The 13,012-nt window shown below is 44.8% G+C and overlaps 1 protein-coding gene across 1 annotated transcript in view; it reads left to right on the top strand.

The window, feature by feature from the left end:
* Positions 1 to 12,642, top strand: part of nim1ka (NIM1 serine/threonine protein kinase a) — a 29,766-nt gene extending 17,124 nt beyond the window's left edge. Inside the window, exons 5-7 of the mRNA XM_063187020.1 lie at positions 3,585 to 3,706; positions 4,320 to 4,466; positions 10,866 to 12,642. Coding sequence (XP_063043090.1) covers positions 3,585 to 3,706; positions 4,320 to 4,466; positions 10,866 to 11,687 — 1,091 coding nt within the window. The 3' untranslated portion in view covers positions 11,688 to 12,642. The remainder of the gene's footprint in view (positions 1 to 3,584; positions 3,707 to 4,319; positions 4,467 to 10,865) is intronic.
* The last annotated feature ends 370 nt before the right edge of the window (positions 12,643 to 13,012 follow it).

Raw genomic sequence — 13,012 nt, 5'->3', positions numbered from 1 at the left:
GATAATTACGTCACCTAAGCGTAATGTAATGTAATTTAAATTCAAAAGGATGCTCTCACCTACTTACTGATAAAAAATATAATACATTTAATTACAATGTGTGGGAATGAAATAGCCAGCACGTTTGTCAGCATGTGCACTATTTCTTATAATTGACGCTGGCAAGTTGCTTGTGACAACTGGCCCTAAACGTGTTATGGTCCTTGAGCCAAACCAATTGCCCACACCTGCCCTAACAGATAACAATTGCCCACCCCTGACCGAACAGATAAAGAGCATGCCCTGTCTGGCCCGCCACCCCACCCTGCCCTAAGCCGTGACAAAGCCTTACCTCAAATACCCCTCACGTGTCCCAACCATGTTACTCAGCAGCATTGTGGCCTGGCTGTAGCTGGCACAACCTACAGTGGGCTTACCAGTGTAGTAAGAACATAGTGTAAGGGTCTTGTCTAAAGCTATGTGCTTTTCCTCACGTGATATTGCAGGGCTACTTTCTTGGGATGTTGTCAGTAGTTCCTCTTGGGATCGATTCAACCAACAGTGGCTACACAAATTAAAGTGGGTTTTGTGTAGGTTTGCAAGTCTCATCAACATAAAGTTGCATAAAGTCCAAACACCAAATATGGGAAAATAACACACATTCAAATATTGTTTATACAGCAGTATAATTGTGCAAAATATTCACAGCTACACAGAGAGTAAAGGAGATTGCCTTGGAGTGCAACATTAGGTATGAAGTTTGGCAGCCAGTGATGCATTGTTGCAAACAAAGTTGCGGTACTACCACACTACAAAAAAATGTTAATTGTAAAACATAACCATAATATATCTACATATACGTAGAACAATAGCACATAAATCTATCTATGGCGTACCATATTTTTCATTTCTCATACCATCTTCACACCCACTACCAACCCCTTAGCCTGGCAAGGAGGATGAAATGCGTGGTCGGTCGCACCATAGGCAATGCTCACACAAAGCAAAAATTGCTATTCAAACCCCGGAACTTTCTGTATAAGACCAGCTGTGTCGTCACTGTTCTAAGCCTACCGTGCTAAGACTCACTACACAGATTCGGGAAGTAAACAAAAGCTTGGCGCACATGTAGAGTATTGTGACTAGGAGACAGAGCTGGACATAAAGCTGGCTCAGCTATGATTATCCCCTCACGTATGGTGTGACTTCAGCACCTGAACTGCAATAAGCACCCCAGGTCTTATGTGAACTTTTGGCCACTGGCCAGTCATGGGTAAGCGGTTAGTGCGTCAGACTTGCAGCCCAAAGGTTGCCGGTTCGATTCCCGACCCGCCAGGTTGGTGGGGGGAGTAATTAACCAGTGCTCTCCCCCATCCTCCTCCATGACTGAGGTACCCTGGGGGCTGCCAACTTGCACGGGTGAGATATAAATACAATTTCATTGTGTGCAGTGTTCACTTGTGTGCTGTGGAGTGCTGTGTCACAATGACAATGGGAGTTGGAGTTTCCCAGTTGGGCTTTGGCTGTGTTCATACATCTTGGACTGTTTGGTTGCTATTCACTCTGTATCACTCATTTAAGTTACAGTGATGACCTCCAACCTTATACTCTTTATCATCCAATCATAGCTGCAGGTGTGTGTGTGTGTGTGTGTGTGTGCGCGTGTGCGTGTGCGTGTGCGTGTGTGTGTGTGTGTGTGTGTGTGTGTGTGTGTGTGTGTGTGTGTGTGTGTGTGTGTGTGTGTGTGCATGCGTGCGTGCGTGTGTGTGTGTGTGTGTGTTTGTGTGATCTCTGCCTATGGCTAAATGTATGTAGTCTATGCGTGTTTTACGGTATACAGTCCCAGGAAAAAGTTTGTACACCCTTTGAAAGTTCTTACATTTCTGTCAAAATTGATGATAAAACATGGTCTGATCTTCCCGGAAATCTCAAGAAGGAACAATCAGAGTCTGCTTTAATTAATTCCACCCAAACATTTACATGCTATCATACTTTTATTGGTCATAAGGCCATAACATTCACTGAAGAGCAGGGCATAAGTAAGTACACCCTTGCATTAAGTAGGTTTTAACCCTCCGTTAGTTGCAATAGCATCAACCAGACTTGTCCTGTAGTTGCAGATCAGATTAACAAAACAATCTGGATGTATCTGGTCTCCCTCTTCTTTAGAGAACTGCCTCTCGTCAGCAAGGTTTGTGGGATGTCTGGAGTGCATAGCTTTCTTGACTTCATGCCATATAATCTCATTGGGTTTTTTTGTCAGGGCTTTGTCTGGGCTAATTCAGAATGTGTATTTCATTATTATGAAGCCATTCTAAAGTCAATTTGCTTCTAAAGTATGGGTTGTTGTCACATTTCAGGACCCATACTCTTGTGTGCTTCAACTGTGTGACAGACTTCCTCACGTTTTTTCTGTAAAATATCACAATAAACTTGAATTCATTGTTCCACTGATAATAGCAAACTGAAAAGGGCCTGAGGCAGCAAGGTAGCCGCATATAATGATGCTCCCGCCACCATACTCAGAAGAGGAGATGTAACCAAGAAAAGCTAAAAATGGGATTCATTCTGCCAATCTAAAATTAATGGGGTTTCTGTCCAAAAAAATATTGCTGCACCTTTGAGGTTTGCGAAAAAGCATTTATATGCTTCATAGAATTACTGCAAAATATTCTGTAGACCAACGTTGAAACCAAAGTTGAATTGTTCAGGGGAACACACAATGTCATGTTTGGAGGAGAACTGGAGAACCACACCTTCACCAAAACATCATCTCCACCTTTGATTATGGTGGCGGGAGCATCATTATATGTGGCTACCTTGCTGCCTCAGGCCCTTTTCAGTTTGCTATTATCAGTGGAACAATGAACTCAGAAGTTTATCGAGATATTTTACAGAAAAAGTGAGGTAGTCTGTCACACAGTTGAAGCACACAAGAGGATGGGTGCTGAAATGTGACAACAACCCATACTTTAGAAACAAATCGACTTTAGAATGGCTTCATAATAATGAAATACACATTCTGGAATAGCCCAGTCAAAGCCCTGACAAAAAACAATTGAGATTATAAGGCATGAAGTCAAGAAAGCTATGCACTCCAGACATCCCACAAGCCTCGCTGACGAGAGGCAGTTTTCTAAAGAAGAGGGAGACCAGATACATCCAGATTGTTTTGTTAATCTGATCTGCAACTACAGGAAACATCTGGTTGAGGTTATTGCGACTAACTTAGGGTTAAAACCTATTGAATGCAAGGGTGTACTTACTTATGCCTTGCTGTCCTGTGAATGTTTGCATCTTATGGCCAATGAAAATATGAAAACTTGTAAATATTTGGGTTGAATTAGTTAAAGCAGACTCTGGTTGTTCCTTCTTGTGATTTCCGGGAAGATCAGACCATGTTTTATGACCAATTTTGACAGAAAGATAAGAAATTTCAAAGGGTGTACAAACTTTTTCCTGGGACTGTATGTTTAATACGCATTTCAATAAATGATGCCCTGCGTATTGTAGATCTACGACACCTTCATTTCCTCTAAGATTACTAAATCTTACTCTACTCTACTCTGCCCCCCCCCTCTCTCTCTCTTCTCCGCACCCCTCAGACAAGGTGGCCATCAAGATCCTGGACAAGACCAAGTTGGACCAGAAGACCCAGCGGCTGCTCTCCAGGGAGATCTCCAGCATGGAGCGGCTGCACCACCCCAACATCATACGCCTCTACGAGGTGGGCTGCCATTGCAGACATGGCTATGCCACTGCTACCTCTAACACACACGTACACACACGCACACACAGGCAGGCCAATACACACACGCACACAAACACACACACACACAAACACACACATACACAGACACACACACTCACATGGGCAGGCAGGCAGGCCGATATACACACAGGCAGGGGGATAATCTATTTCGGTTCACACCAGACCATATCACAAGTGAGATATGGTCTGCAGACCGCCTACTGAATTCCTCGTAGGTGAGGTGTGGTTTTATGATTAAAGAACGGCCGTACTTTTGTACGTTTGTATAATGACAATAAAGGCTTTCTATTCTATTCTATTCTATTCTATTCTATTCTATTCTAATCTATTCTATACTTCTTCCAGTGCACCAACGAGTTTAGCAGCAAGTCCAGCAGCTGTGTGTTTTGTGTCTGTTTTTCGTCTCTGTTTCATCTTTTTCTTAACTTTTTTTTTTGCAATAATTTGTATGATGTCCTGTGTATTGTGTACTGTTTATTGCAACTCTACCTATGGTGCTTGACACCATTTCCTCCGGGATTAAAACATGTCTACTCTGCCCTATTCTATGTTACCAATTGTCTACCAGGTGGTGGAGACCCTGACGCGTTTGCACCTGGTCATGGAGTACGCCAGCGGCGGGGAGCTGTACACCAAGATCAGCACCGAGGGCAAGCTCAACGACATCGACTGCAAGATCGTCTTCTCCCAGGTGCTAGGGGCCGTCAAACACATGGTAAGTAAGTGGGGTGCGGTGGAGTCATGTTACATTGCATTACATTACATTCAGGGCCCTAAATTAAACTTTTTTTCACCACCAGCCAAAATGGATAGTAGATGTTAATTGTACTAGCCAAACACACACTTACTAATGGTCCAAAGTGGCTGGTAAGTTGGTCTTTTCTACTAGCCAAACTGACATTTCACCATACCAGCTTTTGGCAGGTTGGCAGGTGTCAATTTAGAGCTCTGATTACATTACATTACACGTCACTACACTTACTTGTTGCTTTACTCCAAAGCGCCTTACAGTTATTTAGATACAGGGTATTGGTTACAGTCCCTGGAGCAATGTGGGGTTAGGTGCCCTGCTGAAGGATATCTCAGCTTTGGATGGTGTGGGATTTGAACCTGCAATCCTCTGATTCCAAGACCGAGTCCCTAGCCATCAGGTCTCGGCTGCCCCATGTTGTGTGGGAACGTCAAATTGACGGAGGTCCAGGGGATCAAAACATTGCATGTTTTCTAAATAACATAGTTTGTTTTTTGGAGCAAAAGTGCAGTGTGCAAAGCAGACGGCTTTTGAAGCATATGTGCAATACCCTCCTTCCTCCTCTCCTGCATTATGTCTATGGGCATTGTGGTATTATATGTGGTAGGGCCTACTGTCAAGTCTGAGGGCTCTCTTGGAAGGTCAACCTAGACCCATTACGAAACATGCGTGCAAGAACACACTCAAACACACACACACACACACACACACACACATACACAGACACAAGTGTAAAGACAGGGCCGCTCTGCTAGAAATGGAGTAAGTCCCTTGAAAGGTAATAGCTCTGTGCCGTAGAAACTTGAATTCTGCTGATGTACTGTGCTTTCCCTTACAGCAGTGGTTCCCAAACTTTTTTCTGCCAGGACCCCCTTTTGGACCCTAAGTATATTTTTCCAGACCCCCATCCCCCCGTATTACAAACACCAACCACTACTTGCTGATATTACTAAATTCTAATTTCAGTTTCACAGGAAAAGTACATGCATTTATTTCCTAGGTGAATATTGTTACTAACCAATGTATGGTAACTATTATCCTGTGTTTTCCCTGTTTTTATTAAAAGCTCCTTCTTTCTGCGTCCCCAGACCCCCAGTTTGGGAACCACTACCTAGCCCTAGAGCAACCCCTGCACACACAGACCTGCTGTATAAACATGAACTCTGGAACCACGAACACATGGTTTTGATCTTTCGATATTTATAGGCTATTGTTCTTGGGTTTGTTGATTGAGAAAACACAGATCTGGTGATAGATAGCAGGGCTTTTGTGGCTACATCCTTACAGCCTTCAGTGGCCTGATCTTGCAGCAGTGTCTCCCAGTGTCAGCTGCCCAAAGCCTGAGCCCTGTTATAGCGCCGGCGAGGGCTTTGTTGACAAAGCACATTAAAGTCTCATGTCTGCTTACGTTGGTTGGGTCACCAAAGAGGCCAATGTTTGTAAAACCGACACCCCTTGGCCTTCTCCACGTATCTCCACAAAACCATGACCAAGCTGAGCACAAACACGCACTTTAGCTTTTAGCATGTGATGCCATTGCTACTTGATTACCCTTGGCATGATAAGCGCCTGCGCATTAGTCCAAAACATGTGTTTAGTGGTTCTTTTTTCTTCTACCAAGCCTTTTCTTCTACCAAATTAGCTTTCTTTTCATGGTTTTAATTGTGAATTTCGGCTGTTTTATTTTTGAGAGTATTATTAATATCTCATAAGAATTAAATATTCTCAAGGGTTCGTTTGTTCAGGAATTTGTGTTTTGAGAGGTGGAATATATGGCCTTTACTGTTTTTATTTTGAATTTGGATGAAGTCAGCTGGTATTTCTGTGCTTGCAGTGCCTTATCTCATGTTAATTTGCGGTGTGTCCTTGGGGTCAAGCTGATAAGGTCACCTAATAATAAACCTAGTTAAGACACTGTTAAGTGTTAAGTGTTCACCTTACATTGAGGTCACATCATGCCTTTGCATGGCAGTCATGCTGTGGGAAGCTGTGCACTGCAAAGGCAAAGTGCAGTAACTACATATTTTGTTAAATAGCTACATACTACACCACTGTGTGGTCCAAATATGTCCCGTTTTAGAGATATTGCTTTGTTAAATCTGCTGTAACTGCAATATCCCACCTACAACCAAGGCTTTGAAGGTCTTTTCCTCAGTTTCAATGTTGGCGTAGTTAGATTAGATTAGATTAGATTAGATTACTTTATTGGTACCCAAGGGTAGATTTGATTTGCAGTAAAGTGAGCTTCGCTCATACAAAACATTCAGGACATAGGACACACATAACATACAAGCAACCCACAATGAAAATATGGATAATACCAAAAGTGACCTAGTGCATCCTATCAAAGAGACATGGTGTCACATAAAGTGACAGGGGTACTAAATAAGAATAGATTGTTAAATATATGATAAAAAGGAGTATAAAATACATGATGAGAAGTAACTAGCTTGATAAATACCAAGTTAGTTTGCCTTTGTAGGGCAGTGCTGTGCGCTAATGGTTAAGGGAGTTGGTCTTCGTATTGGAAGGTTGCAGGTTTGAGTCTTGTATCAGTAGAATGTAGATATGCATATGCTCTCACTCCCTCATACATGATCGCATCTGCTAAGTGGAAGGACAGTCATGGATAAGCATGATATCGCCCCGAGCACTGCGCACCTTGGGGCACCATTTTGGGCTGCCCCCCTGCACGGGTGAGGCATGAATGCAATGTCATTGCAGTAAGCACTGTGTGCCGTCGAGTGTTGTGTCACAATGACAAGTGGAGTTTCTCTAGCCTGGCGATGCTACATACTTCCACCCAAAGATTTTGGCTCTGTACGTAGTCTGACCCAACCCTCCTAGCTCGGTTCACTCACGGTTCTGCCATTCAACAAGCAGTTGAGAGTGGTCATGCAGAACTCACCCGCGGAGTCCGTTACTGATTGGTTATGGTAACACTGTTCACATTTTTATCTTGTTATTTGTATGCTTTGGCAACACTGTGTCGTAACAGTGTTGCTAATAAAGCACAATCTCAATTTTAATTTGAATTCGAAACTCCAATGAATTTACATTGCAGGGTAAGGTCAGACCATCTCCCACCCTCCATGGAACGGATTCCTCTTAGCTTGGTCCAGAATGTTTGATGGAGTCATCAGTCGGCTTTCGCCCAGGCTAGAGTTTCCCAGCTGGGCTTTCACTTCCACTAAGCGTAATGTTATGTAATGTGCCACCCTGATGTACAGTAAAGGAGCTTTGCTGTGTGGTGCTGTGTCTTCTTCTCCTCTCTCCTCTCTCTTATCTGTCCTTGCAGCACAGCATCAGCATTAATGTCTCTAACAGGCCAACAGCAAGTAATTTTTCTAGCCAGTTTATGACTATCTCCACGTCATGGTAAAACATGTGCTGTGTCTCCACTTGAAGTAAACTTTCACTGATGGTATCACTCCTCTTACCTCTACTCTCTCCTTAACAACAGTATTCACTGTGACCTGAAGTTCCTAAATCTTGGCCTTACAGTTTACCCAGGCTACAAGTCTGACTCCTTCACAACTTGCCCTTGACACAGCTTGCTCTCTCTTATAATAGTTGTATTTGTATAGCACTGTGTCATACAAGGCATGTAACTCAAAGTGCTTAACAATATGGAAAAAAAAAACATTTTTAGAGATAGATTTAAAAGGAGAGGTATAGAGGAGAGGCAGAAAAAGCAGGAAGGCAGAGGAAGAAGAGATAGACAGAGAATGTAGAGTCATAAGGTCAACGTAGGATAGGACCAGGATTCTTAGATGTGTAAGGTCCATAGTGGCTGGGCCTATCATAAGTCATAGATAGTCACACAGAGATTGGGCGCTCAGGTGCGGCCCCTGGTAGCATCAGGGGTGAGGAAAAACTCCCTTTCGCTTGATTCATAGTTTGTAAGGGGGAAAAAAAGCTCAGTGAAGTCTGAGAAAAAAAAAGACCCCCTATAGTCAGGAAGAAACCTCAGGCAGAGACCAGCGGCCACCTAGGGGAGCCCCCTGTCAGGGCTGGTTGCGAGCAGTAAGGGCGCTGCGGCAGCTGGGACACTACTTCTCTCCCTTAAAGTACGACAGCAACATTATCCACCGTGACCTGAAAGTGTCCCCTCATGAACTGTTTTTGATGCCATCTTTCTCCTCTTTTCTTTCCTCTCTTTCACCTGTGACGTCCCACTCTGCCCCCTCCAGGCCATAGCTTGTCTGTGCACGGTCAGTGCTTGACCTGGTTAGGTTAATTGGATGATTATGTCCACCTGGGTGCAGGTGGGGACTATGTAAGCCATCCTCTCTCTTCCCTCATTAGGCACTTTCTCTCAAGGATTATAGAGATGGGATGACTTCAAAGGATGGGAAAGGATAGGATGTCATCAAAGCGTAGTACGGCATGACCGTGAGGAGAGTCACTTTCTTCTTCTATTGTCAGTACTGTACTGTAGGTATGGTAAAGTGCAATGCCACTACTGCCAGGTTTGGAGTGTGGAACAGATCATAGTGATTTTTTGTCAGCTGTCCTTCATTATCCCCTGCAATTAATGCTGACTGACGCCGTATCTCAGATGGCGCACTTGTGCACTTTGCACACTATGGATCTTTCTCAAAGCCTAGGCCAGTGTCCTTCCAAGTGTATCAGCCTAATTAGTCACGCCCAGTGATTGGATACCCTTTATTAGTCACACCCAGTGATCGGATATCCTGTAGAGTTCACCAAAAAGTATCCAATCACTGGTCGTGACTAATTAGGCTGATACACTTGGAAGGACACTGGCCTAGGCTTTGAGAAAGACCCTGTGTTTCAGTGCGTAGGGCGTTCACACTGGAAATTTTGGTTAATTCAGTGCACTGAAAGCGCCTGGATGATGCCCTAACAATGGCGAAAAAAACAGTCTTTCAATGATGGACACTGCATGCACTAAATGGTCGCCATGTTGATAATGAAAAGGAAGAAACGTGCCGTTCTGTTCAGTAGAAGAGTTTTGTCAATAGTCTCCTATTTCTGTAAGTAATGTTCATGTCAAGCCAAGTATTGTATGCGAAAAGTCTGCCAGTTGGGATGAAGGAAATGTAAATACAAGCACGACATGCTGTGCAATGTAAACAGTAAAGTGATATTTTGGTGGGCTAATGCTACGCTCACCCGTCACTTCCAGTGTGGGCACAGTGCATAGTGCTCAAACTTTTCCGTGACACGGTATGTACTAAAGACACCAGTGCATTGTGAGCATATGCACTAACCATCAGTGCACTGACACAAGTGCTCGATATGAGACACAGAGTGACAGCTGTAGTTAATTTGGCCACAAACTAAACATTGAGAACCGGACATCCCCTTTCGACCGATTTTGCGGAGTTTCCGGTGTCACTTTTGCTCACACTACCAGCTCTGACTACCAGCTCTCTCCTCTCCCTCCTCATTCTTTGCCTCCTTTATTATTTTGAACTCATCACTACATACTGACACATACATTTTGGGTCCACTTCACCCTCTAGACACTTTATTCTTGGTTTTAGTATACTAGTTAAAACAAATATTTGTTGATCTTCATTTCTGTTGTTGTCTCCATTTCTGTTGCACCCTTTTTGTAAAATATTTTTTGGGGGCTTTTTGGCCTTTATTATTACAGGACAGTGCGAGAGTAGACAGGAAACGATTGTGGAGAGAGAGATGGGGCAGGGCTGGGAAATGACCCCGTCTGGAGTCAAACCGGGGTCCCCGTGGGCTTGCAAGCCCAAATGTGGGGGGCTTAGCGCGCTGCACCACAGCGCCCCCCTTCTGTTGCACCCTTACAGCACAACAACCTCATCCACTGTACCCTGAAGGCGGAGAATGTCTCCTACACGATAACGTAATCCATGTACAGATCATTTGCTAATATTGTCTCTTCTCCTCTTGCTCTTGCAGCACGACAACCACATCATACTGAAGCAACTGTTATGTAGCCTACTGAATGTACCACCCTGATGTAGGGAAGATTTGCTGATGCTGTCTCTCCTCTCTCTTTCTCTCTTCTTTTCACTGCGTGCAAGTTGTCAATTCCCATGGAGTGTAATGTACCCCTTTAGCTAGTGTCACGAGTAAAAATAAATGGGTGTTAAAAATAAAAACAATCTCTCTTCTCTCTCTCACAGCACGAAAAACAACATCATCCACCTCTGCCTGAATGCGGAGACCTGGGTGAATGTCGCTAACATTGTCTCTTCTCTTCTCTTCTCTTCTCTTCTCTTCTCTTCTCTTCTCTTCTCTTCTCTTCTCCTCTCCTCTCCTCTCCTCTCTTCTTCTTCTCTTCTCTTCTCTTCTCTTCTCTTCTCTTCTCTTCTCTTCTCTTCTCTTCTCTTTCTCTCTCTTTCTCTCTCTCTACAGCACGACAACAACATCATCCACCGGGACCTGAAGGCGGAGAACGTCTTTTACACGTGCAGCACCTGTGTGAAGGTGGGCGACTTTGGCTTCAGCACGGCGGTGACGCGCCGCGAAGAGACGCTCAACACCTTCTGCGGCTCGCCGCCCTACGCAGCGCCCGAGCTCTTCCGCGACGAGCACTACACGGGCGCCTGCGTGGACGTCTGGGCGCTGGGCGTCATGCTGTTCTTCATGGCCACCGCCACCATGCCCTTCCGCGCCGACACAGTGGCCAAGCTCAAGCGCTGCATCCTGGACGGCACCTTCACGCTACCCCCCTTTGTGCCGGAGCTCTGCGGAGCCCTCATACGGGGGATACTTCAACCCCAGTCGGGCGACCGGCTCACCGTGGACCAGATCATGGGGTGCGACTGGCTGCGCCCCGTGGACTTTCCGCCGGCCGCCGAGCCCTTCAAGCTGGACCCGCTGTACCTGGTGGAGGCGGAGGCCAGCGAGCTGGAGGAGGACGAGGTGGAGGTGAAGAGGACTCTGGAGACCCTGGGCATCACCTCGGAGCACCTGCGCAACAATCAGGGCAAGGACTGCCGCAGCTCCATCACGGGAGTGTACCGGATTTTGTTGCACCGGGCGCACCGTCGCCGGGCCATGGAGAGCATGCCCGTGGTGACGCATGTGGTCAGCGCTGGGAGTGGTGGCAGCGGGGGTGGTGCCAGGCGGAGTGGTTGCAACGCCCGCGCTGGTGGTGGGAACTACGCCAAAAAGGACCGCTTGAAAACCTACCGGAGCATGAGACACACCTCCAAGCTGTGCATCATTCTTTGACTGAATCTCTGCACACAGTAAAATGTATTTACAGTGTTAATCCAACACTTTTGTGGTATAAGGTAGAATTAAAAAGTTAATGTAGTTCTCTCTCGAGTCAGCTGATGCTTAAATGAGTCCTTAGGAAGTGAAGGATGACTCTCCCGACCACTTTCGCAGTCCGTTGTCAGAAATTCCCACCTGTAACTTTTGGCTGACTGACCCAAATGAGTGTCATGTCTAAAAAAAACTTTTCATGAGAAAATCGGAGTTTAGGCCCTGTCGTGGCTCAAACGGCGGGGCACTGCACTGTCACGCCGGAGACCCTGGTTCGATCCCGGCCCGAGGTAATTTCCCGCCCCTCCCCCGTGACCGTCTCTCTCTCCCACTTGCTGCCTGCCATCTCTCAAACTTTCCTATCAAAAATAGAGGTGTAAATCCCCCCCCAAAAAATAAAATAAAAAATAAAATCTGACTTCACATACCACAGGAGACATATTCACATTTGGATAGACCAAAGGTACTCTTTGATTAAAAAAAATAATCAAACCAGGAGCAGAGTTTTTCATGACATTGCAGAGGGCGCCTTTAACATCTTCTAGTTTGTATTTGGTTCCAGAGTACTCTCTAAGTGTTGAATTAACACTGCGTTTTTTTACTGTGCAGATGGGTTAACACTTCATTGTCTTAAATACAAAAACACAGAGACTGTTCTATTTATTTAATTTGTATTATTTTTTGGAGAGTGGAAGAGATTGTGGTGCTTGACTGAATGTTGAATAGTGAGTGACATAAATAAAATTGTATTTTTCATTAATATGAGAAAATAAAAATAATTGCCTGATGCGGTGAGCATGGAACTCAATGTTGCTTAAATACACGTTGTGTATGAACACCATAGAGAGTCTGTGTTGATGCCATAACTGTCATGTCTTGTTCATATGCACTGTATCCAATAAAATGCAGAAATACAAAATTTAGACTTGTATTTGTTGTGAACATTCATTCACTTGTGGGAATTATTAGTTGTGTTTTTGCATTAGCATGTTTTAGAGGGACATTGTGATGTGTGTGTGTGTGTGTGCGTGCGTGTGTGTGTGTGTCCAGTAACCAGTCCCTCTCCCTGTGCACTGTACCATCCTTTCTGAAGTCCTCCACCATAGTCCCCTTGCCTACAAAGACAGACATCACCTCCCTCAACGACTATCAGCCAGTAGCACTCACTCCTGTGCAGAGATGTCGAAAGTAAAAGTGAAAGTAAAAAAGAACCACATCATTCCTTCCAACACAGACACAGGCTTATCTGACTAAAAGGTACACCTGTGTACTTGTCTGAGCTGCCTGGA

Source organism: Engraulis encrasicolus, chromosome 21 (genome assembly GCF_034702125.1).
Source record: "Engraulis encrasicolus isolate BLACKSEA-1 chromosome 21, IST_EnEncr_1.0, whole genome shotgun sequence".
Taxonomy (NCBI): domain Eukaryota; kingdom Metazoa; phylum Chordata; class Actinopteri; order Clupeiformes; family Engraulidae; genus Engraulis; species Engraulis encrasicolus.
Note: the sequence above shows the minus strand (reverse complement) of the source record. Positions and strands in the feature narration are given on the sequence as shown.